General features: G+C 42.0%; 1 protein-coding gene across 11 annotated transcripts in view; it reads right to left on the reverse strand.

Annotated features, from left to right (window-relative positions):
- Window positions 1-9,957: 9,957 nt before the first annotated feature.
- Window positions 9,958-27,863, reverse strand: part of PARD3 (par-3 family cell polarity regulator) — a 600,009-nt gene continuing 582,103 nt past the window's right edge. For all 11 annotated transcript variants that reach the window (XM_040434287.1, XM_040434289.1, XM_040434286.1 and 8 more), the window contains 2 exons: window positions 26,249-26,376; window positions 9,958-14,186 (listed from right to left, as the gene is read on the reverse strand). In XM_040434287.1, the coding sequence (XP_040290221.1) occupies window positions 13,796-14,186; window positions 26,249-26,376 (519 nt within the window). In that variant the 3' untranslated portion in view covers window positions 9,958-13,795. The remainder of the gene's footprint in view (window positions 14,187-26,248; window positions 26,377-27,863) is intronic.

Genomic DNA, 27,863 nt, shown 5'->3' on the forward strand with positions numbered 1-27,863 from the left:
GCATGTGGCCGTACAGCAAATTATGGAACAAGTCCTATTCTGGTCCACATTGCAGACAAGAATAGTCCTATCTATTGATGGGAGTGAGAAAAATGCGGAATATACACAGAAGGTATCCATAGTGTGTGGATCGAAATTGTCATATACATTACAAGTCCTCCTCCTTGTGTGTTGAAGGTTTCACAGTCATCTGATGGTCTTTGGTTACTTTTTTTTGGGGGGACTTTTCCAGTAACGAGTCTTATTTTTTATATTTATTCCAGCTGACTGGTTGTTTGCACGCCCTCCATCCCTTCATTACATTTATGCATGTTTATTGTTTAGGGTGTGGTGGTTCCAGTGCTTATACGATACACAGCTGTGCCTGCCCATCTTTTTTTTTACTTCCTCCACCCCATCAACATCTTCACACATTCTGATGTATCCAAACATTTATTTACCCCTCCACATCAGCAGCACACACGCTTAGAACTTCCTTTCATGAGTTTCCCTCAACATTTCCCACACTTCAAGAAAACACATAAAAACCATTGTCCTCGAGGCAAGAGGAAATGTCCCTTCCGTTGATTTTCTTATTTTTATCTCACCATCTTCTCAACACTTATGGTAACACCTATGCTGACAGGACAGTCACGGGGTGAGATTTGACAAGCCGCTTGCTTTAAGTCTGCAAATTGAACCAAGTTTATCGAACGTGACACGTAGAGATGAGCAAAGTTATGAAAAATTTAATTAGTCTGCTTAGCCAAAGTTCACAAAGAAATCTGATCTGATGCCACGATGCGCATTCCTTTGTATGTAGTGGGTGCAATGACGAGGAACGGCAATCACGCCGCCCCATCAATGAACCCCTCAGATGCAGCGTTCAATGCTGATTGCGGCATCTGAGGCTACAATTTAAGCCTTTCTGGGCTTAATCAGGGTACAAAAATAAGAGAGACCATTGCGGCCATCTTGATTGAAGATCCATTGGAAAATCTCACATAGTGACGTGATGATGTCATCAAGCTGGGCACTGCCAGGCTGAAGATAATCTAGCAGAGCAATTGAAACAATGAATGGGGAGATCTCTGGACCCATGTGAGGTACAGGACTGGATCCAGTTTTGTTAGAAAGGTACTGTCATGTACTATACTATATGACTGATTTTCATTTTTTACATCAATCATGACATAACCCCTTTAAAGGGGTTACCTCCTCTCAGACTTATATCACTAGGATATGCCATCAAAGTCAGACAGGTGCGGCTCCCACCTGTGGGACCTGCTCCTATCTCCAAACCCGGCCCCCTGAAGTGAAGGAGGTCACACCATGCATGGCCACCCTCCATTCACCACTATAGGAGTTCTGAAAATAGCGGAGCGCTGGCTCGGCTATTTCCAGCAGTCCTATATATGTGAATAGAGAGTTGATCGTGCATGGATGGTGCACTCTCCATTCACTGCTATAGGACTTCCAAAAATGGCCAAGCACACTCGCACAGCTATTTTTGGAACTCCCATAGCAGTGAATAGAGAGCACCCGCATCCGCAGTGGATTCTCCTTCACTTTGGGGGACCTGTTCTGAAGATAGAAGCAGGTGCCAGAGGCGGGAGCTGCATGTACCAGACTTTGATGGCATATCCTAGCGATATGATCAAAGTCTGAGATGAGACAACCCCTTTAAGTAATATTAGTGAATAAACTGCAAAGTGATACATAGTGTAGAAGTGGTTTTCCTCTCATCACCCCTGTGGTTTGTACTTGCAGAGCTCAGCCACTTCCTCCACATAATCATCAGCGTATCCTAATGCAGAATAACCACATAAAGCACTTTACTGTTATCGTTGTGGTGAAAACGTCTGAAAAATAAAACCAAACAATAATAATAATAAAACAAATGGAATCCGCCCGACTGAAGCTCATTCAGCTCCCCTCCGAGGCTGTGCTTTTCTTCCTCCGTTGACACATTCCAGTTGCTGCCAGATACCTGTGAATTCCATATTATCTCTCCTTCCCAAGCTGCTCTTTGCTCTTTTGCTGCCTCGAAGGCCGAGCCTCTTTTCCCTGGAACGTTTCAGTGTTGACTCCTCCACATCCCACCACTTATTCTGTGTGCACTAAGGTGAGACAAAGCTTTTCTCTGGATAATCTTCAGTGTCGGAAGACAATCAGGTGAAGGGTTCGGTGCCAGCTTGTTGCTATGGGGATGAATATTGACGTGTAATACGGGGAAAGAATTTGTGACCTGACCCCCATGTTAACGTCATGTTCTATGTTTATGCTGTTAGATTTGTACTTCTATTTTAAAATGTCTCCTTTTGATCATTGTGTTCAAAATGCTTAGTCGCACACTGCCTCTTAAAGGGATATTCCAGTAAGGTAATTTAATTTTTGAAAAACGGCATAAAGGCTGCAATTTGTGACCCAAGCAGAACCCATACCTATACATGTAACCAGAGTTTCAATTTACTTTGCAATACATTTGTCTAGCTCCTGCGTGAGCCTGCAACACACAGAGTATCATGGCGCCTGATCTCCCCTCACAGACTACAATCCCCACAATCCCTAGCTTTCCTGCTGAGAGTGTTGATGTCTACTGATTGGCTGCCTGATATACAGTCCGGTCACGCCCCCTCTGCTCAGTAATCAGCAGCACACTAACACTCCCTTTGTTTCACAAGACATTTAGCTAGAGAACTGATAGCAACACACTGAGCATGCTCGACCTTATAAAGGTTCAGAACTACAGGTCGATGCCATGGTCATTTATGAGGAAACACAACGGGTAGCAGAGGAAGAAAACTTCTTTTATAACGGTAAATATGTGCCATTTACATTATAGTAATTATTGATGATGAATTAGTCTAAAACATAAGTTATATTCCCACCCCACTAGATAATATTAAACAAACTCCAGGAAATATTGAGATTTACGTGCTTTCTCTTAGAATGCAAGTTTTATTTCTTATATGCAGCGGTTTAGTTACGTTTCAGCCATTTAAAGGGGTTGTCCAAGTTATGTATATTTATTCTAATGTGCCTTATATCATCCTGAACAATCATTTTGTAAATTACTTTATATTTCCTTGTGGTCCTGTTTCACCCGCAGCGCTGCGGGTCATATGACTCCCGACGTCATCCTCCAGGCTCCTGTGATGACGTCTCGTGTACAGGCTTATCCCTGCCTGAGGGAGTGGCCCAGCTCTGTAGACGAAACGTCAGAGCCTGTGTGCCCGCCCCTCTCTCAGCAGCTTGCTGCCGGCCCCTATGAGGAATCGCGCATGCACGATCACTCACCAGTGCGGTGGCAGCCCTTTGAAAACAACGCTCCTGTCACAAGTGACCCGCCCCCCCCCCCCCGACGCACATAGGTAATTCTATGTGAATATAATATATATATATATATATATATATATATATATATACAGTACAGACCAAAAGTTTGGACACACCTTCTCATTCAAAGAGTTTTCTTTATTTTCAAATTGTAGATTCACACTGAAGGCATCAAAACTATGTATTAACACATGTGGAATTATATACATAACAAACGAGTGTAAATATGTCATATTCTAGGTTCTTCAAAGTAGCCACCTTTTGCTTTAATTACTGCTTTGCACACTCTTGGCATTCTCTTGATGAGCTTCAAGAGGTAGTCCCCTGAAATGGTTTTCACTTCACAGGTGTGCCCTGTCAGGTTTAATAAGTGGGATTTCTTGCCTTATAAATGGGGTTGGGACCATCAGTTGCGTTGAGGAGAAGTCAGGTGGATTCACAGCTGATAGTCCTACTGAATACTGTTAGAATTTGTAATATGGCAAGAAAAAAGCAGCTAAGTAAAAAAAAACGAGTGGCCATCATTACTTTAAGAAATTGTCAGTCAGTCGAAAAATTGGGAAAACTTTGAAAGTAAGGGCTATTTGACCATGAAGGAGAGTGATGGGGTGCTGCGCCAGATGACCTGGCCTCCACAGTCACCGGACCTGAACCCAATCGAGATGGTTTGGGGTGAGCTGGACCGCAGAGTGAAGACAAAAGGGCCAACAAGTGCTAAGCATCTCTGGGAACTCCTTCAAGACTGCTGGAAGACCATTTCAGGGGACTACATCTTGAAGCTCATCAAGAGAATGCCAAGAGTGTGCAAAGCAGTAATCAAAGCAAAAGGTGGCTTCGTTGAAGAACCTAGAATATGACATATTTTCAGTTGTTTCACACTTGTTTGTTATGTATATAATTCCACATGTGTTAATTCATAGTTTTGATGCCTTCATAGTCATGAAAATAAAGAAAACTCTTTAAATGAGAAGGTGTGTCCAAACTTTTGGTCTGTACTGTGTATGTATATATATATATATATATATATATATATATATATATATATACACATACACACACACACATCTTTATGTAATCTATATCTGCAGTGCAGGGGGAGGGGATGGGTAGATTACTCACACCCACAAATATTCATGAGGGAGAGCTCAGTGATTTTTATTTTTTTTTATATATAAATCATACATATACAGGGAGTGCAGAATTATTAGGCAAATGAGTATTTTGACCACATCATCCTCTTTATGCATGTTGTCTTACTCCAAGATGTATAGGCTCGAAAGCCTACTACCAATTAAGCATATTAGGTGATGTGCATCTCTGTAATGAGAAGGAGTGTGGTCTAATGACATCAACACCCTATATCAGGTGTGCATAATTATTAGGCAACTTCCTTTCCTTTGGCAAAATGGGTCAAAAGAAGGACTTGACAGGCTCAGAAAAGTCAAAAATAGTGAGATATCTTGCAGAGGGATGCAGCACTCTTAAAATTGCAAAGCTTCTGAAGCGTGATCATCGAACAATCAAGCGTTTCATTCAAAATAGTCAACAGGGTCGCAAGAAGCGTGTGGAAAAACCAAGGCGCAAAATAACTGCCCATGAACTGAGAAAAGTCAAGCGTGCAGCTGCCAAGATGCCACTTGCCACCAGTTTGGCCATATTTCAGAGCTGCAACATCACTGGAGTGCCCAAAAGCACAAGGTGTGCAATACTCAGAGACATGGCCAAGGTAAGAAAGGCTGAAAGACGACCACCACTGAACAAGACACACAAGCTGAAACGTCAAGACTGGGCCAAGAAATATCTCAAGACTGATTTTTCTAAGGTTTTATGGACTGATGAAATGAGAGTGAGTCTTGATGGGCCAGATGGATGGGCCCGTGGCTGGATTGGTAAAGGGCAGAGAGCTCCAGTCCGACTCAGATGCCAGGAAGGTGGAGGTGGAGTACTGGTTTGGGCTGGTATCATCAAAGATGAGCTTGTGGGGCCTTTTCGGGTTGAGGATGGAGTCAAGCTCAACTCCCAGTCCTACTGCCAGTTTCTGGAAGACACCTTCTTCAAGCAGTGGTACAGGAAGAAGTCTGCATCCTTCAAGAAAAACATGATTTTCATGCAGGACAATGCTCCATCACACGCGTCCAAGTACTCCACAGCGTGGCTGGCAAGAAAGGGTATAAAAGAAGAAAATCTAATGACATGGCCTCCTTGTTCACCTGATCTGAACCCCATTGAGAACCTGTGGTCCATCATCAAATGTGAGATATACAAGGAGGGAAAACAGTACACCTCTCTGAACAGTGTCTGGGAGGCTGTGGTTGCTGCTGCACGCAATGTTGATGGTGAACAGATCAAAACACTGACAGAATCCATGGATGGCAGGCTTTTGAGTGTCCTTGCAAAGAAAGGTGGCTATATTGGTCACTGATTTGTTTTTGTTTTGTTTTTGAATGTCAGAAATGTATATTTGTGAATGTTGAGATGTTATATTGGTTTCACTGGTAAAAATAAATAATTGAAATGGGTATATATTTGTTTTTTGTTAAGTTGCCTAATAATTATGCACAGTAATAGTCACCTGCACACACAGATATCCCCCTAAAATAGCTAAAACTAAAAACAAACTAAAAACTACTTCCAAAAATATTCAGCTTTGATATTAATGAGTTTTTTGGGTTAATTGAGAACATGGTTGTTGTTCAATAATAAAATTAATCCTCAAAAATACAACTTGCCTAATAATTCTGCACTCCCTGTACATGAGTTAAGTAAGTCTGGATGAGTTCTGTAATGTTTTTTCCCCCCCCATAACTCGGATAAAGCCTTTAAAGGTCTTTTTCAAACTGGTGCCACTGGTAACAAAAATGATCAGAGATGCATGCTCAGTCGGATAAATGAGCGTCCGCACTATAGTTTGTAAGCCACATATAATATTATCCCTTTCATCATTGTCATTTTTCTAGGTCTAAAATTCAATGTTTTTTTTTTTTTTATATACCTTTATAGCCGATACACATCTCCAATTCCTTGTACATAGAGGTAAGGCTGTAAAATTCAGTCTGCCATCAACTACCACTAGAGGGAGCATGATATCTTACTGCATACTGTTCTATTATTGAGTTCCATGTATAAGTATGTAATAAGAATTTTCAGTTTCAAAGTAAGCATACCACCATGTCGATTAGAGACCCTGAACATAACCATAACCCGTGTTATTACTAGTTAATACTAACTGCTCTGAAATCTGGGACTGGAAAGAAAACAAGAGAAGACTTGCTGGGCATCATAGAGCAATGGTCGGTCCATCAATTGTAATGGCCCTGCCCATGGTGCAACAAAAACCTTGTCTACATAAAAGTAAAAAAATAAATGAGTATTTCTTAGGATTAGAGAACCGGATTTTAACAAGCAAGGTATGATTATGCTTCAGGGAACCTACACTACAAGGCGGTATGTTTACCCTGAAACAGAATTTGGAAGTGACTCCCTTTAATTCTGGGTCTAGGTAGATTGAGTTCGAGGGATGCAAAATAAATAAATAAATGAGCACCGGCCTCAACCTTGGAATCATTCTTCATAAGTTATTGAGGGACATTTATGTAGCTCTTTATGCCAATATTGTGGCATAAATAAGTTGCAGCATATGGTGCATAAGCTTCTAAAAAAAATGTCCCTAATTTATTGAGTCACCTGCCTCTTAATAAATTAGGGGCATCTCACTACAGCCCCTCATTGGCTAATTGTTTAAACGGGTTCTTTTAATCGTACTGTAAACATTCTCGAGATCAATTGTGTGAACACTGCAGTTGCTAAAAGGAGCAATAAATCCAGAAAACGAGACAGCAGAGTTAGTGAAAAAAAAAGTGACTGGTTTATTCACCCATAGCAAACTGGTCATCTTATTTTCACTAAGGGCTCATGCACACGACCATGATTATTGTTGGCATCTGATCCGCCTCTTTTGCTGGTTGGATGTGGACCTATTCACTTCAATGGGGCCGCAAAAAGATGCACAAAGCACACCGTGTGCTGCCCCCATCTGTATGTCTGTTTCGCAGCACCCGCAAAAAAAAATGCATGTCCTATACTTGTCCATTTTACAGATTGTTCTATAGATGGCAGGATGTTCTGTCCCTTAAAATGCAGAACGCACGCGGCCAGCATCCGTGTTTTGCGAATCTGCAATTTGCAAGCATGTATGAGCCCAAACTCTGCTGGAATTTTTTTTGAGGACTTTTTTGAATCTTGTTGGTTGGTAGTTATAACAACATTAGATTATAAAATACTTATTTAAAAGGATACTGATTACCTATTCTCAGGACAGGTCACCAGTACCTGATTGGAGGGCGTCCGACACCCAGGACCCCTGCCGACCAGCTGTGAGAAGGCACCGGCTGTTTGGCCTTCTCTCTGCTCACTAAGCACAGCCGCTACACAATGTACGGCACTGTGCTTGATGAGCAGAAAGGAGGCCGCAGCGCTCAGAGGAACGTCGGTGACAATGACCAACAATACTGTATTGTGTAAAGTGGCCTTGGAGGTAAAGTTTAATTATAGACCAGTAACAAAGCAAAGGTGAACAACAATAAAGGGTAACTATCATTTCCTAAAAGTTTCAAAATGTCATAGTGAAATGGCATTATGCTACTTTGCATAGTACTCAACTACAATACATCCTAGGGCAGCGCTATAGACCGCCCATTTGTGCTGGTGACATCACCGGGCTCACTGCTCGGTGGAAGTCTCCATCTAGCACAGTGATGTGAAGCCCGATGCGTCAACGGCAGTAAACAAACAGACCTTGCTCTGCACGATGCAGTGCAAGGCAAAGGGGAGCATCGGACCAAGGAAATGCTCTGATGCTCCACTCATATATAGTAAAAGAATAAAAAATAGCTTATACCTGAGCACTTCTGCCTTGCACTTCATGGATCATAGATGTCTCACAATTTTTTCAAAAATTCTGACACGTCATTATGAAATTTGAAAAGTTTTATGAAACAATAGTTAAACCTTAAAGGAGGTTTTCCGGGAGGAAAATATTGATGACCTATCTTCAGGACAGGTCATCAATATCTAATCTGTGGGATTCCACCACCGCCACCGATCAGCTGTTTAGAAAGGTCGCAACACTCTGGTGAGCACCGAGGCTTCTTCACAGCCTACAAACAACAGAACTGTACATTGTATAGCGACTGTGATTGGTATTACAGCTTGAGCCCATTCACTTGAATGGGACTGAGCTGCCCCTAGGCCATTTGACCAAATAATATGTGACTGACCTAGGTAGAGGCCATGGCGACCACTGGAGCGCAGCAGACTCTTCAAACAGCTGATTGATGGAGTCAGACCCCTATGGATCAGATATCAAAGACCTATTTGGAGCATAGGCCATCAATATAAAAATTCCCAGAAAACCTGTATGACAAGACCAGTACATGGCTTGGACATAATATGGATAAATCTCTGCAATGTTTTCTCTCTCTTCAGCTGCTGTGTAACTATAACTCCCAACAGGCACAAAGCTACAGGTTGCAATTAAGTGCTGTATGACAAGTATTACAATATCAGAATAATTACTTAAAGGGTGGTGTCATATATTCTACATTTTTCAAACCAGCGCCTGGATCTGTATACTTTTGTAATTACATGTAATAAAAAATGTAGTATAGCCAGTGAGCTATTCAATAAAATGTATCTGTATAGCGCCACCTGCTGTTTGTTCTTTTCCTTATTTTTGTGTCCATCTCACTGGGTGGGTCAAACGTTCTCAGTTTAAATCTTCAACTGCCACCAGCCATTAGTTCTGTTAGAAGCTGGAGCAGTTACAGGGAGACAGATGGAGCAAAAGGACACACCCCTGAGTTGCCAGGCTGAAAATAATCTAGCAGAGAAATTGATGCAGTGAATGTGGCGATCTCTGGAACCATGTGAGGTTACAGGGCTGGATCTGCCTCTGTTAGAAAGAGATTGTCATGTACTATATGATGTCTGATTTTCATTTTTTACATTAGTCATAGGATAACCCCTTTAAATGTGTGTTCCAAGGGATAAAAGACCTATCTCTAGGCCATCAATGTTTGATTGGTGGGGGGAGTCTGAACTCTTGGACCTTCACTGATCAGAATGAAGGGGTTACGGTAGTCATCGGTTGTCCAGGCCCGGTAGCCCATACATACATGTTTCTGTGCTTACTATCGTAGCACAAAGTCTCTTCATTCTGTTTGTCGGATTACCACTGATCACACCTAGATAGCTGGTTGTAAGGACAGCTCACCACTGCCATTAAATATAACCCTACCAGAAACGGATATTAAAACAGAAAACAATTCCGTAATGAGACCACACTAGGACAAGAAATGAATTTTATTCTATTGATTTATATACAAGTATAAGGCGAATTTCGCTCTTTTTCTTTCACCCGCTATAAAAGAGAGCGTTAGTCATCCCGTATCACTGTGCTTACATTAGTTATCATTGAAACACTGCAGTACAATAACAAAAACCTCTCTGATAGACAGTTACATGTGCTTCAGATTGACAAATTTTTGTAACTTTAAAAAACATTTTTTTATTACAAGCTTGTGTGACAATGATAGTGTAAGTAACCAAATATTAATAATTCTACTTTATTATTAAGCATGATTTTTATTTATTTTTTGTATTTTTTCTCACCCCCCCCCCTCCCCCATTTTTAACATGATATTTTCAGCTTGGTATCCTTATTCAGAAGAGGATTTATAGGCACTTTCGCAAGTGGTATACACAGAACATTTTATGTAACAGATTGCCTGTGAAGTAGATTGACAGAAAGACATGACTCCCTTAAAGTTTCACATAGAAATGAGTAGCCACGATGGGAAATAACATTACAGTGGATCTTATGCATATAAACTAGTGCAGAGAAACAGCCGAACAATTGTCCATAGACACAATTGGATTCCAGCTTCAGATGCCAGTTATCTGGTGACTATGGAAAACTCCTGGGCAGCCATAGCCAGATACTGTATGTCTAGGTAACAATTTAGCATTGTCACTTGCTGATCACATATACCCGTCTTTATACACATTCACTGCTATCCATAATTATAAGAGATCGTCCAGCCTACAACAGTGGTTTATAGCATATCTCTTTGAACATAAGATAGTCACAGTGTGCCTGGAAAGATCATTTGTGGTGATATGAAGAGCACAAACCTTGCTCAGATCTTTGTGGTTATGTGCATCCAATGTACAATGCCCACAGGTTAAAATTTCTCCAAGTGAAGTATTGGCAGAACCACATGAAGCATTTCACCATTATGGCATGGAAGATAATGTACCATCGGTACTGGATGACTTAACTATGGCAAGATGAGGAATGGAGGTTATTCTAAAAAGCTAAGAAATCAATATTTGTAATTCCTTCGAAGGGTGATAAGAAATCACTTTGAATAGTGGTTGTAGTGGGGGATCTGAGGCAGAAGGAAGGGTGATTTTGTAGAAGACAAAGCCATCAAGAAGGTCTAGAAAAAAAGCTGAGGGACAGAGCAAAGAAATACCCAAAATATAGGAGAGATTGGCAGTAACAGAAGTAGGAGAGTGCCCATGAGAAGATGTGGTTAAAGCCAACCATACATGGAAAGATGTCTTGATGAAAGAAGCGGCCATACACTTAAAGGGTCACTGAGTTTTCATAAAACTTTTGATATGCCATAGAGAAAAAGGTTTTGACTGGAAGGTTTTGAGTGCTGAGACTCCCACGAAACACTAGAACGAGGAGAAACAGTCGCATATTATGCTCTCTTTCTCTGCCTGTCTTGATTCCGTCCCCTGCAACGAGGAGAAAGCGATACGTGAAAGCTTCTCTCTCCTTATCATAGCAATCAGTTAGATTCTCAGTATTCAGACCCCCTCCATCAAAATTTTCTGATATGTCATAGGGATGAGAGAATTGATTCGTACTAATCAATTATTTCATCTAAACAAATGAACACTTGTGAGGGAGCATTCCCACAGATGTAGACACTCCCTCTGCTGGCAGATTACCATGGCCACATATCTCACGTGGCCTTGATATGGCAAGATTAAAATGGCCTTGCGAGATGTGTATCCTTCACAGACAGAGAATTTGTTAAGATGAACAAATTGATTTGTTCATCCATAATATGTTTCTATGACCAATCAAAAAGTTTTATGACAACTCAGTGACCCTTTAAGATAGTTGCCAGCTGAATACTTCTGTGGCCAGCCGCTGTGCCCCCATAAATATACACACTGGGCTCCTCCAATCAGGCACCTGCTTTGAGTGAGAAGAGGGAAACAAGCAGCCGCCAGAACCTTCTTGCAGTGTCTTATCTCTGGAGGAAAAAGGACTGTGTCTGTGAAACATTGGCGTAGGACAAGCTTGGCAAACCTTTTGTTCACGTGTATGGCCGTCTGAAGATTCTATTTTCAGATCTCAGATGTCTTTAAATAAGGGAGGATCAGGTTAGCAAGAAAAACACTTTGATAAAAAAAAGTACTTTGGGTCATCAGAAGATGATATCTTTCCATACACAGCCTGACGCTCAGTTTGTGGACAGCTTACCCTATACAAACAACAACATGTCATTGAGGTGGTTCTTGACTGATCCTATTTTGGGATGGGAAGCTGTCAAAAATATTCTCCCCCACCTGATGAAACAAAGCACCAGTCATGGTAGCACAGTTAGCAAAGCCAACCATGTAAATAGGAGAATCTGGGTTGATAGCGGCTAAAAGAACCAGCCACCACTGTTCATGAATGGTGGTTTAATCAACAAAGGAATAAAAAGTGGAATAACGAGTGAAAGAGGTAACTGACCGATATAAAGAATATGCATGATTATGGGGATATATGGAATATGTATGATTTATTACTTTTCTGCACAACTTCTAGAACTGTGTCGCCAGCATCTTTAGAAGAGCTTGGGGCAGTACAAAGATGATAGTACGTGGCAGCTTATCGAGTATATGAGCAGTAACTCCCTATAACAAGGGAATGCTCATTGCTTAACACTTCAGCGTTACTATAAAATCTGATATCTATGTCATTAATATTAGCCAAGGTTTTAAGCTTCATTGTGTGTTTCTGGCAAGATTCAGATCCCCATGTAACAGTTTTCTCCATTCTCCTTTCATTCACACACTGTCAACACATTACACAGGGCATATGGAAGCACAAGACAGCATTGTCTACATACCCTTGGTGCAATGTTACACTATTAATATTTTTTTCCTTTTTTTTTTTCCTTTGTTCTTATTCAAACCTTTCTCTCAATCTGTTTGGACAGTAAAGGGCTTGCATACTGCAAGGGCGGCCATTTTGTAGATTCAGTGAGAATGCAGCCACTCAATTTAATTAAAACAAGTAGCTTAATTAATAGGTAAAACAGAAAACGGTCTTGTACAGGTTTGGTGTGATCCCCTTAAAACACAAAATCATACCTAGGGTTCCTCATGCGGGTAGGTTGAAGATATTCCTGGCTTGCTTGCTCCCAATCATGATGACTTGGTGGCTTACATGAAGTGATGCAATAATCCACTTCATCATTTTTATGAATACTCCTCAAGCAACATATTACAGGTCACAGCAGAAAAAAATATTCATCCCAAGGACAGGTGCAACTGAACAGACCCCCCAGATATTGTGCTTTAGAGTAAGCAGGCCAGGAGAATATCTACTATAGCCACATTAAGAAGCTCCAGTTAAGATCTTGAGTTGGGAGAATGTCCCAAACTTGTATTCACTTTGACATCTCAGATGTCGTGGAATCTAGATGAACTACCAGGCTACAATAAGTGGAGAAATTCATGGTGCCCACCTAAATAGATCTAGAGCAATAGTCTCAAATATGGATTGCACCTCTAGTGGAAACGAACAATCATTTTTTCACACATGTCTCTGAGATGAAAGGCATTAAAGACAGTGAAACTATCACATACATTAAATACATCAAAATATAACAGTATTAGGTTTATCCATGATTAAAAACAAAAAGTATCGCAACATAAGTAGTGTCAATGATTACATGAGCAATTACGGGTTGTCTGATAACACAGAAATAATACTTTAGTAAACCATCCAACATAAGTATAAAAAAGTAAAAGAAACCATTGAGTACAAACCAACTCATTCCTTTCCCACAATATATTAGGTCAGTAAAAAAAATGCATAGCAAAATAAAACTTAGCGCAGCATGGCAGACTCTTGACATTTCATGAAACTGAGCTGAACGGTATGATTCTAGGGGGCAGACGTAATGTCGCCTGTGATTGTCTTATCGTGAAACATCCTTCTGTGTACCTATCACTTCAGTCCAAGAGAACAAAGTCAGTGAAGAGGTCCACTGTTACGTTGCCCAAAATGCAAAAGGCACTGAAACAAACATGATATGCACCATAGTACCGTCCAATTAAAAAATAATACAAAGTCTTTCATGAAAAATCTGTTATTGCCGTTTTATTTAGTGTTCCTTGTCCCTCAGGAGTAAAATGGTCTGCCCTGTTCTTGTGGTAATCTGTTGAGTCGCGCTACCTGAGATGGAGACGGTGGTACATCCTGGCGCAAAGGACCTTTAGCCTGGGCATAATTAGGATCAGAGACCTTTTTATAAGAGTCATAATTATTTGGTGCATCCGAGGGCACTTTCTTTTTGAGTTGTTGTTCCTTTCGTCTCTGCTCCTGTCTGAGAAGTTCTTGAGCTTCCATCATAACTCTGGCATTGAAACCATGTCCACCCATGTAACCGTTCCGAGATCCCTGATAACTGGAATACCTGGGATTCTCCTTGGCAGTCTGAAAACCTTCTCCAGGAGCATAAGCTTGCTCCCACGAATCTTGAGACACAGAACTTGGATTCTTTCTACTTTGCCTGGACAGACACAAATAAAAATTAGATTTATGTACTGAATCCACTAAATTGCTGGTATATATTACCATACACAAACCTATGTTGTAATTATATACTCAGAATACTAGCACAACACATAAAAGAGAAAAGCACAGCATGTTACCTATGCAAAAAAAGGACAACACATTACGTAAAGAATACAAACACAACATATTACCTATACAAGAGGACCACAAGGACAACACAAGGTCAATAAAGGGATAACAGACAACTGTTCAATGGGTAATCCTATAATTAAAACAAACCCTAAAACCAACATGATCCATCTAATGAGATCACAGTATGTTGTCTAGGTATCCAAAATTAAACATAATTAACAAATAAATATGTTTTAGACTAATGTGGGCTTCTCACAGCTTCTTGGTTAGTCACTGGATAGGCAAGTCTTCTAACCAGTTTTCCTAGCAGGGCTTACTACATGGATGACTTTTTGAGCAATTCCTATGGATTTAGTGGCCAGGAGGAGAGGCGGTCTACCAAGATCTAAAAGTTCATAGTTTTCAGGCTATATAGGTGCTGCCCTAATCTTAATTACAAGCTCCACTTAATGACGAAAAATTTGAATCTGCTATGACAAAAGTGATCGAGCATCTTTGGTGCCAAGGTGACATATTTCAAAGAGGCATCACTGACAACTAACGCGCTGCTTTCAACTTGTTTCCTGTCCTTCATCATTTCTGATGGATTACTTTCCATTTGTCCACTTCCAGCAGCCAGCAGTACTCCCTTGTTGCTGGCATTTCCCTCACAAGTGGCATTCCTGACAGTTGTGTCTGGGCCAGTTCAATACGCTGTGCCAAGCTACATTAAGTTTCAGTACTGTAGAAAGCAGAGCTGTTTGAGAACTCCTGTAGACACGAGGTCATTGAAGTTACTGCCTCAAGGTATGCAAAGCACAGCGTATGCCAAAAAACCTTTCCCTTCTATGAAGGTCAGTCTATGAAACAACCGCTGCTCTCACTGGTAGTTAAAGAAAAACACTGGGCTGCTATATATAGTCAAAGACAGACTGAAATCTCATGCATAGCAAGACCTGGTGGCCAAGAATTGCTCCTGGTCATATAGTCAACAGGGTGCGCAACTATAGTAGATTACCTAAAGGAAAGTTTTAAAAAATTACAATAAAAGGTTATGTATGAAAAGAAACCTAATTACAAAAAAGTGTTGTAAGAATGAAGACAAAGAGCATTAAATTGCACTCTCTTTTCTTGGACATTGTCTATTACTATTCAACATTCGGTTGTTTCATATTGACCTTCGTCTTCTAAATAATTAACAGAACCACCACAGGAAATGTAATTTTTTGACTTTAGAAATGGTCACCAAGCATACGCAATAGGGTTCTAATCATGGGTAGGATGGGAAGGTACTGCCTACACACAGATGACTACCTGTCCAGTAATCCAAGAGCAAACTTCCAAATAGGGCAGGGGCACCTAATAAAATAATTGCAGGTGCATTATTAGGAGATATTTCATTGGGGCGGGCATGCACATGTATCATATGGTTGTATCTCACAATTGTTACGCCAGGTAGCAACAGCCATAATATAAATATATTATCCATTTCCACTGAGAATTTTTACCAGTAAGATTTATTTCTTAAATATGTCAGGCTAGTGATATATACGACTCTCATATGAAACGTCTACTTGCAAGAGCAGCCAAGTGACTAAAAATTTCACAGAAATGTACTGAATTAAGCCAGACAATATGTGCACGTTTAAGGCTGGACACTTTCCTAAAGATAGCTGTCAGCCAAAGGCTCATTTCACCGACAGCCATCATTCCTGATCCCCCATAAACGTACATGCTGGACTCAGCCAAACATGCATGTATTGTCAGTAGGAAGAGGGTAGAAAGCAGCTGCCAAACAACTCCATGCTGGGTTATGCCCCCAAGACCAAAAGGATTGGGTAGTTGAAATCCATCACGCTTAATCCGGTAGGTGTCAGGAGTCAAGAAAAATCCACATACATTAGATGGTTGGTCATTCTTATCGAAATCACTGGTTTTGGCTGACAAACAGCTAATATATGTGGCCGGTTTAAGAGCCTCCAGTCAATGGTGACCTTTGCACAGTTTACTACTGATGTGTGACTCTCCATAGCAGTGTTTTCCAACCAGGGTTATCTGGAAGACCATATCAGCAGTCTCTTTTCTCATTTCAGCCTGCTTGGCATGGGACGCATTTAAAGCGGTCAACAAATCTTGACCAGAAGGTAGAATTATATGATACTTGACCAGACCTTACAGGAAGCGTTTCTAATGCTATACTGTTCATACAGTACTCTAATGGTAATACGGTTGGGAATTATTGCTCCTTAGAGTCAGTTGAAATCAACGACAACAAGAAAGTCCCACTGACTTCTTCGGTATGGAAGAGAGTCATACTGCCCAAAAGTGTTCAACCAACAAAACAATGATGATTTAAACTGTCTTAAACTGTCAGAAGTTTAATCATAATGGTAGGAGACGTGGCTGGTCAGGCTGATTGAGCAATTCTACGATGCTAGAGGTCTTCTTCTCAAGAGAGGCTTTCTGCACTATATGGACATGGCAATTGAACAACCTACTATCACTTTAAAACTGCTTGGCAGGAGACACTGCTGGCAATCACATTGAAAGCACAGTATACTTCATCTTCAAGGATTTATATTTTACCAATTTTTTTGAAGCCCGGGGAATGGCAGGGGTTTTCACATAATGGAAAAAGTATTTCTATTAAGTTCTGCTGTTATAAATTTAAATTCTAATATTCAATTTATTTCTGCTTAGGCCACATCTACCTATAAATCTAAAGAAAACCGTTGCGTGTGGTTTAATACCCAGCAAAGCCGAACGCCCGGCATATTACAGCCATGGCAAAGTGGATAAAATGATTTTAATAGCGAAGAAGCCAAGTTCCAGCTCTCATTGCTTTCCCATTGATGTCCTTTAATTTAATTTGGGATCACAAAGCATTACTGAATTTTCATTAAAGCCAGGGCCCTTCGATCACCATATCGCTAATTGGAATCGGATCAGCCGCTCATCTCATCCAAGTATAATATCAATATATTTTCATTACTGTACGTGAAATAAGAAAACAGCTCCACGCAGCCAGCCCGGTGTTTAATGAGAGGCTGCATGTCTGCCTTTATGAGGACATTTCGAGATTTAGTGTTCTCTGATCCCAGCCACTATAAATGCTTCATATACAACTTATATATTTAGTTGGCATAAACCGCAATGTATAAAAAAGGAAAAACTGACATTGAGCATGTTGCCAGCGCAGGATCATTAATCACACCACATTAATGAAATTATTTGGAAATAAATGTTCTGTGACTAATGCCAATTTTGCCTGGAAAGCAAGACGCAAATCCACAAATATTGCCTAATATGTAATAAAGAACAAATGTGGAATAGAATAAACGACACTGTATTTGGCGAGTAAGGAGCTTAACCACTTACACACTGCATGCTCAGTGTCGGACTGAAGAGCCTAAGGCCCACCATTTTAGGGGCCCTCTGTACAGCTAAATACAAGTATTACCCGATCCCTTTTTCAGAAAACCCTAAAACTTAACCAACACAAAGTTTTCACTACTAGCATGAGATTTAGCCTGGGCATCAGACTGTTCTGCCCTGGAGACCCTGTGAGTAATCTGATGACTGGCTCCTGCCTTGGACTAGGACCCACATAGCTATGTGAGCCAGGAACACATGCTCAACAAGCAGTAGGGAGCAGCAAGATGATAAATTATGGGGGATATCTCTGCAGAAACTTTGAGAAGGTAGGTCCCTGAGAGGATACTGATTGGCCTGCTTCTCTGTCTAGAAGTCTCCTCAGCCTCCTGATCATCTTACTGGGTAGTTTGTTAAATAATCTACCCAGTTTCTCTATGAACGTAGACCAGTTGAGATGCATATTCTGCCTACTCTATCGGTATGTTGTGCAGTCAGCTACTGTGTGATCACTTCTGTAGGTTGAGGACTAGGGGTCCATCAATGCTCAGGGGTTCAGCGGGGAACTCTGTTCCCCTGTGGGCCAGTCTGAGTCTTTGCATGCTTTATGTTGGGTTTGCTGGGACTACACTTTCCTTAAGATAGGCCATCACTGTATGATCAGTGATGGTCCAATGTATCCACAATGGGCAGCACAAACAGCCCATGGCTTTCACTGCAGTGCCACAGCACTCTTCTGATCGATGGGGGTCCAGGATGTCTCAGAACCCCCAAAAATGATGCTTTGATGGCCTACACTAAGAGTATGTCATCAAGAATAGGGGGATGTATGAGCCAGAACAGAGAGGTGCCCTGTATGACCAGTTCATGTTGAGTTCAGTCGTCCATGTATTACATGGGCCGCCATTCATTAGAATGGTCACCATATATTACTACATTCCCAGTGCACCAGTAGCCATATCAGTTGCCTGCTGGGAGTGCCAGGAGTGAGACCTGGGTGATCAGCTCATCGCCCCTGAGGTTTCATTCTCATGAGACAACTGCAGCTGTAGTGCAGGTATATTATAGATGCCAATGTAAGAAAGATTCTAGTTACAGGTCAAGTGCACATTTATTTCATGCAGAACAAAGGACAGGACAAACTGAAATCTTCCAAAATTAAGATCCTTGTTTTCCTGAAACCTGCCTTTGGGGTGATAGTTGGTAGGAGGTCCACAAGCACATTCGATTATTGGGGCATCTGGAGGTTTACGGCTCACGAAGACATCCGTATTACATATCTGTGATGTACTAAACCGAAATAAGATGCCTAAAGCCTGCTATGGGCCTATCCCAGTGGTGCCGAACCTATGACATGGGTGCCAGAAGTGGCACTCAGAGCCCTCTCTGTGGGCACCCGCACCCTGGAAAAAGTCTATGGTGAACCAATATGCCTTAGACTTTTCCTGCCATTCATCAGCGCAGGGCGCACTATGAACGGCACAGGCAACGCACTGAATATAGGCAGGCTATTGTAGCTAAATTATATAGTACATGGAAGATATACTATATCTGACTGTAGTATTCAGGTTAGATTGCCATGTTGGCACTTTGCGATAAATAAGTGGGTTTTGGGTCTGTAAAAGGTTCACCATCACTGGCCTATCCTATACCTCAATGTGCCTCTATTATGTATACGCTCTCCAGCACATGCCATATTATGGAGACATTTTCTCCTAGTAATGTTACCTCTGGCAAAGAACTGTGTACTACGTGGAGACATCATACAGTGTAATGACTATGGGTCTGTATTAAGCCATTACGTGCTTGGACCCTCAGACTGTAACTGTGCTAATTACTGGCGGTACTGGATCTATAATTAAACAGGCTGGCAGGAATAATGTGATTTCCTCTGACCACTATTTTAAAACTATTTTTCATTTTTGATGACCTTCAAATGCCTTATGTTTTATGGACATTAATCTGTATATCATCTTGTAATGTTGAAAATGGCAGGCTTTCCCTTGGTATATAGCACATCTAAAATAGATTAAAGGGTTTTTTATGACTTGAAGGGATTTTCCAGACTCCCGATATTGATAACCCATCCTCAGAATAGGCAATTAATAAATCGATCGGTGAGGGTCTGATACCCCAAACCCTCACCAATGAGCTGTTCGCTGTAGCCTCCGTCAATGGAACTAGCACTGTGAATGGAAAGGGAACCAGAGATCCATTCAAAGTGTAGTGGTCGCGCCAGGTTATGGCAGCTCGGCTCCCATTAACTTCAAAGGAAGTTGAGGTGCAGTAACCCAGCACGGCCACTAAACTTTGAAGGGGGCTATGCTTCCTGATCTACTGACAGTGCTAGTTCCGTCGCTGGTGGCTGCAGGGAACCGCTGATCGTGGGGGAGGATGTCGGGCCCTCACCAGTCGCATATTAATGACCTATCCTGAGGATAATTGGGAGCCTGGAAAACCTCTTTAAACAATGACTGAAAATACATGTGTATGGCATGGTCATCCGAATTAGGCCACTCATTTACCATTGTGCTAAAGGACCATGGAGTCCATTCTTTTTAAAAAACTGACCCCTTGGTCACCTAGTTTAGTCATTGTTGGTGGCATTGTTCCCACAAATAATTCCATGGACGACTGATCAGCCACAATCAATCATCGTCTAATGTGTACGGCCATGACTAAGGACTAGCTAGACATATCTTCTGTCCAAAATGTGTTGGCTATGCTTGCTTTTGTACAACATGTTTTCAGTTGATCTTCAATAAAGGGATATGTTTCACTGAAGTGCTGGAGAAATAGAAATTTGACACGTGTTCATTTGAAGCCTACATCAGGTTTTCGTCCGAGCACTCTAGCTTCAGGTAGAGGAGAGACAAGTGTGAGCTGACCATGACTGTTTTACTTTGCACCCTTTAAAGAATGTAATCATCTTATCTCCCACAGTGCATCTGGTAGACTAAACCAAGATTTTTAAGGGCAAACATTGTAAATAAAAAAAGCTTTTTTTTTTTTAAAGGTGGAGCTTCCATTTACAGCTCTATAGAGCATGCCTTTTAATGAGAGCAGCTTACTTCTAATAATCTAATATATAAAGCTGAGTGTATGCGTGTGTCCGTGTGTATGTCCGCTAAAGGAATCCGCACTGTCGCATTTACAATCACGAAATTTGGCACACAGGTACATCAGATGTCCGGGAAGGTTTTAGACCGGGTCTCAGCTCTCTAGGATGTACCATTCCTAAGATATTCCCAAAAAATGCATTAGCCAATAGAAGCTTGGTCACATGGCCCTTATTAGCCAATAGAAGCTCTCAGGTCCTTCAACTTCCGCAAACAGTTTTACTCCAGGTTTCCATAACAACCCAGCCATTTATCTTCACTGCTGTAGGAGAGTTTTAAAGGAAATCTGTCACCAGGATAATCGCTATTGAAGTAAAGCCATGGCCTAATAGCACTTAGTACCTTATTTCCAGATGTCCCTTTGTTCCAGCAATAGATTTTTTTATCCTCTGAAAATCCAGTTTACTTGAAATGCAAATGAGCCAGTAAGGTGCCCAGGGGGGCGTGACTCTTGCAGGAAGGAGCCGAGACACGGCCCCTGCCACAATGTGTCCACCCTCAAAAGACTTAAAACCCCGCCCCCAGGTCAGGATAAGCCACGCCTCTCATCCGGTTAGGTCACGCCCCCTCCCACTCCTAAGCCAACAGGGATTGAGAAAATGAAGGTAAAAATCTGCTTCTGTCAGCTGCAGGGGTGGGAGGGAGGGTGACTTTCTTCTTGTAGCTCACACTCAGACAGAACAGTGCTGCTGTATTACAGTGAACTGTCCAAAAGGACACGCCCCGGATCCGGTTAGGCCATGGCCCCTCCCACTCAGTCGACAGATTTAAAAAAGTTAAAAATCAACCTCTAGGTCCCGCTAAGCCACGCCCTGATCTGGTTAGGCCACGCCCCCTCCATTCCCCAGCTGACAGGGATTGAAAAAATAAAGGTAAAAATCAACTTCTGTCAGCTGCAGAGGTGGGAGGGAAGGTGACTTTCTCCTTGCAGCTAACACTCAGACAGCACAGTGCTGCTATCTTAGGCTACTTTCACACTAGCGTTTGGGTGTCCGCTCGTGCGCTCCGTTTGAAGGGGCTCACGAGCGGCCCCGAACGCATCCGTCCAGCCCTAATGCATTCTCAGTGGAGGCGGATCCACTGAGAATGCATCCGCCTGCCAGCGCTCAGCCTCCGCTCAGTGAGCGGACACCTGAACGCTGCTTGCAGCGTTCGGGTGTCCGCCTGGCCGTGCGGAGGCGAGTGGATCCGTCCAGAGTTATAATGGAAGTCAATGGGGACGGATCCGCTTGAAGATGACACCATATGGCTCAATCTTCAAGCGGATCCGTTCACCATTGACTTTCAATGTAAAGTCTGAACGGATCCACTCAGGCTACTTTCTGACTTAGAAATTTTTCTAAGTTATAATGCAGACGGATCCGTTCTGAACGGATGCAAACGTCTGCATTATAGGAGCGGATCCGTCTGATAAAACATCAGACGGATCCGCTCTGAACGCTAGTGTGAAAGTAGCCTTAGGCCTCTTTCACACGGGCGTTGCGGAAAAATGTGCGGGTGCGTTGCGGGAACACCTGCGATTTTTCCGCGCGAGTGCAAAACATTGTAATGCGTTTTGCACTCGCGTGAGAAAAATCGCGCGTGTTTGGTACCCAAACCCGAACTTCTTCACAGAAGTTCGGGCTTGGGATCGGTGTTCTGTAAATAGTATTATTTTCCCTTATAACATGGTTATAAGGGAAAATAATAGCATTCTGGTCATCACATGGTACGTCACATGATTTTTTACCATGGTGAATTACCATGGTAAAAGATCATGTGACGTACCATGTGATGACCGGAGTGACGTCATCCCAGGTCCTTAAACTATAGTTAATGCTCTCCACAGGTCCTATACGGTAAAAGAGTCAGACGGAGATGCTGGGCATCGCGAGCAAGTGGATTAAGGTGAGTTAAATGATTTTTTTTTTTTTTTAACCCCTCCAGCCCTGTTTTACTTAGCATTCTGTATTCAGAATGCTATTATTTTCCCTTATAACCATGTTATAAGGGAAAATAATAAGGTTCGGGTCTCCATCCCGATCGTCTCCTAGCAACCGTGCGTGAAAATCGCACCGCATCCGCACTTGCTTGCGGATGCTTGCGATTTTCACACAACCCCATTCATTTCTATGGGGCCTGCGTTACGTAAAAAACGCACAAAGAGGAGCATGCTGCGATTTTCACGCAACGCAAAAGTGATGCGTGAAAATCACCGCTCGTGTGCACAGCCCCATAGAAATGAATGGGTCAGTATTCAGTGCGGGTGCAATGCGTTTACCTCCCGCATCGCATCCGCGCGGAATACTCGCTCGTGTGAAAGGGGCCTTAGAGTGAGCTGTTCAAAAGGACACACCCCATCCATTAACGGACACTGTCAAGGGGGCGGGCCCCTGTGGTGGTCACTGTCAAGGGGGTGGTATGCTGTTAGGTCACTGTTAGGGTCCATTCACACGTCCGTAAGTGTTTTGCGGATTAGCAAATTGCGGATCCGCAAAACACGGACACCTGCAATGTGCGATCCGCAATTTACGGATCCGCACATCACAGACACTATAATAGAAAATGCCTTTTCTGGTCTGCGGACAAGAATAGGACATGTTCTATTTTTTCCAGGAACTAAATTGCGGATCCCGAAAAAACGGATCCCAAAAAAACGGATGCGGATCCCGAAAATGCAGATGCGGAACCAGGAAATGTGGATTTGCATCCGTTCCAGCCCCATTGAAAGTGAATGGGTCCGCAAATTGCGGAACGAATGCGGACCCAAATTACGGACGTGTGAATGGACCCTTAAAGGGGAAGGCTGCTGTAAAGGTCAAAGTTAGGGGGTGGGCTGCTGTGGAGGTCCAATTTTAAGGGGGGGGGCACTGTGGGGGGGGGCAGTGTTAAGGGGTGGGGGGCTGTGGAGGTCTCTGTTTTGGGGGCGGGGTGCTGTAGATGTCCCTGTTATAGTGGATAGTGTTGATATCTGTTAACGACACACACAAACATTAAATGAAATAGAATAAATATCCGCGAGCGAAGCCGGGTCCTTCAGCTAGTTAAAAATAATCTTGTTTTATTGGTAACTAACAAGGTTTTCAAGTTTATATTACCCTTTAATCCAGTTTACCCCATGATGACATTTTCCTGCAACTGCTTTCTAATGCAGAGACCTTTAATCCACATTAAGATGGAAAAGCAGAATAATGTATTCCAGCTAATTCTGCCGTAATATGCTTAAATGTGTGACAGAGTGCATCACTTGCATAAGTCATGTTCTTTCTGCTTGCATCAAACCTTATGGAACAGCTGTTCCAGGATCTCCTTCAGGGAATCACCACCTCCAGCTATGGACGTGTTTACAGAGCATATTATGGGTCAGCACAATGCAGAGATTTAGGTTACCGTCTTTCTTCTCCTTTCAGTGGCTGCTTTATCATAATTGCACAACTTTTCAGATCAGAGGCTCGCTGGCAGTGACTAATCGCAATGTAATGCTGCTTTCAAAATGAAATTTATTCTCCAAAAATACACATTTTGAAAGTTCATTCAGATTTAGGGTCCATTCACACGTCCGTTTTTTCTTTCCTGATCTGTTCCGTTTTTTGCGGAACAGATCTGGACCCATTCATTTTCAATGGGTCCTGGAAAAAATCGGACAGCACAATGTGTGCTGTCCGTTTCCGTTGTTCCGTTCCGCATGTCCGTTTAAATATAAAACATGTCCTATTCTTTTCCGCAAAATTCGGATCCTGGTACAATAGAAAGTCAATGGATCCGCAAAAAACGGAAGACATTCGGATGTCATTACGTATGTCATCCGTTTTATGCGGATTCCGTTCCTGGAAATTAAATTTTAATTTTTTTAAAATTTTTTTTTTTTTTCAAAGAAATCCAAACAACTTTATTTGCTTATTGAAATTTATACATGTTTCCGTTTTTTTGCGGATCCACAAAAAACGGATGACATACGGAAACATTTTCAGGAACAACGGATCCGCAAAAAACGGACCGAAAATCGGGATATAGAAAAATACTGACGTGTGAATGTAGCCTTATAGTGGAGGAAGACACAATTGCTTGGAATGAAACCTGTCCAACTGTAGTCACATAGTCCTCCATATGAGTTTTGTCCATTTGGCTTTAAGCAGTAAACATTTTAAAAAGCACCTGACTATATTCAACCAGGCATACTCTCTGGTAGGGTTGAACCTACTGATTAAAATGATACACGTCTTGTGAAAATTGGTTGTGTAAGGCTACTTTCACACTAGCGTTCGGGTGTCCGCTCGTGCGCACCGTTTGAAGGGGCTCACGAGCGGCCCCGAACGCATCCGTCTGGCCCCAATGCATTCTCAGTGGAGGCGGATCCACTGAGAATGCATCCGCCTGCCAGCGCTCAGCCTCCGCTCCGCTCAGTGAGCGGACACCTGAACGCTGCTTGCAGCGTTCAGGTGTCCGCCTGGCCGTGCGGATCCGTCCAGACTTACAATGTAAGTCAATGGGGACGGATCCGCTTGAAGATGACACTATATGGCTCAATCTTCAAGCGGATCCGTTCCCCATTGACTTTCAATGTAAAGTCTGAACGGATCCGCTCAGGCTACTTTCATACTTAGAAAATTTTCTAAGTAATAATGCAGACGGATCCGTTCTGAACGGATGCAAACGTCTGCATTATCGGAGCGGATCCGTCTGATGAAACATCAGACGGATCCGCTCCGAACGCTAGTGTGAAAGTAGCCTTATTCCTGAGAAAAAAAACACTTATCATTTATGCAAATTAGGGTTTAAGTGCACAGAAGGATGGGCCTAGTCCAATGGTGCACATTAGCTTCTTAGATTTCCAATGCTGGCCTCACCCATCAGTTCACAGAATGCCTAATTTGCATAAAGAATAAAAGTCTTTATTTTTGTGGGAACGCTACAATTGAGGACAGGTTATAATTTTAATCAGCAGGATCAACCCTACCAAACAGTATGTCTGGTTTAATAGAGTTGATCAGGTGCTCTATAAGTTTAATAAAAGGAATCCTTGTATCATTGATTTTAAACTCTCAAAAAAACTACCACCAGTGGGGGGTGCATTATATTTTCAGCCCTCTGACAGCTCGATATGGGTTGCAACATCATAATACTGTATATATTGGCGTGTACTCAAAAGCAGAAACTATAGGAAATCAAATTTCAAAACTTGGGTACAATGTTTTTTCACCACCTTCAGTGCCATGGAAAAGCTTGTGATTGCTAAAGTAATTGCTAAATATACTAAGGATGAGTAGTCTTTTAGTTGAAGTTTTAAGGATATTCCACAATCTGTAGATGATCCAACATTGTTTTTAGGTCCACAGACTGGATTGAGAGGTGTCGCATAGATTTATGGGTTTTGGTTCATAGTGATGTGCCAAGTAGTTTTCTGAAGAAAGGACTTCACCGCCTGAACACAATCCGTTATTCTACCATGAATGATGAGGTTATGGAGCCATGTTACCTGGGTAATGAACTGTACTGGCGTTGGGCTTGCTGAAAACTCTCCCGCTCTTCCTGCCTCTGCCTTTGCATCTGTACTTCCACAGACACCGAATGCCGTCCGCTCTGATTATACGTTGTGTTGTTTGGCTGGAGAAAAACAAGGATTGCAAAAAGTGATTTTCGAGTAAAACACATGGAAGGTGGTAAGGTTGTTAGTAAGTAGCTCATGAAGTTACAAGATTGGATCTTTTCTCGGTGGAGGACATTAACATGTTATGCTTGACAAGAAATGTCAAACAGTTTGACAAGCCCTTGAAGGCCACTTTGGCAAGGCGTGCTCCTGACTGGATGTTTAGATTCACTCATGAAAGTTGGGGCGATTGTAAACAATTAGTTTCTGCAAGTTCCAGAATGCTTCATGTAATTAGAGTCGTATGAAACTTTCTTAGAAGAAGGTTTCTGGAGTAGGAATGTAAAAATGCAACAGAAACATGCACAGGATGATAAAATAGTACAAGTAAGCATATTTGAAACGAAAGTTGGTATAATTAGTAGAGTATACTGGAGAACTTCCTCCACCGTATGTCAAAAATATATACAAAAAGCAAAAATATTAGAAAGCAAAAAAAGACAAAGACACGCAAAACCAGTTCATGTATCTATACAACCTCCCTGTTCCAAAGGAGACTGCAAGTCAGTCACATCTGTATTGTTCCAGACAAGCCAATAGACCATTATTATTGTACAGTCATAAAACTGAAATGGACACATGCTATTTGTCACCACTAGATCAAGGTGTTTGCAGAATACCATAAAACTTCATATAATGGCAACTGGAAAAAAAGAATAAGTATTGAACATGTCTCACACAGAATTTCGTGACTGCTATGTCCCACATGTTTAGCTGTACACTAGCTGGGATCATGGATGGGGGATGTTGACAAGACTGTAGAGTATTGCACATCAAGTCTTGGTTACATTTTCAGTCTACTGGTTTCCCGTAATGGCTTCATTATATACTCTCATGCTGGGCCTACAAACAAGAGAAAAGTCTGCTGAACTGGCCAATTTTGACCATTTTGGCCCAACCATTATCTGAAAATTCTATGCAAACAATTGTTCGCAATGACAAAAACTCAAACCAAACTCTGGCCTAAACGGGTGGAAATGCTCCAAACCCAGACACTGTAGCGTGTCTATAACCAGGGGAGCAATTCCTCCGCATGCGGTCCGCAGATAACGGCAATCGCCAGCAAAAAATGCGTACAATGGAGGATGCCGGGGCGGACTGCATGCACCACAAGAACATCTTACACAAAATGATACATTGCGCAGATGAAAAAATATATACATACACAGATCACTGGAAAAAATGCACCAAAATGATACGCAACTGACAATACTAGCTAATTCCTCAAACCAATGTTAAAAGCTGAGAATTTTGCCAATATCTTCCAGTCAGGAACATATCGGAGCCCCTTATGCACCACGTCACGGTGTCTCAGCACGCATGGGGTCCTACCACTCAACTGCCCGTGGTGTGTGAACAGGGTCTGAATCAGTGCTAGAAACCAACTCACAGCCAGACTCTCACATGCCTCCATAGTGGTATCACCAATGCACTGTGAGGTAGA

The sequence above is a fragment of the Bufo bufo genome, chromosome 5 (assembly GCF_905171765.1).
Source record: "Bufo bufo chromosome 5, aBufBuf1.1, whole genome shotgun sequence".
In the NCBI taxonomy this organism is placed as follows: Eukaryota; Metazoa; Chordata; class Amphibia; order Anura; family Bufonidae; genus Bufo; species Bufo bufo.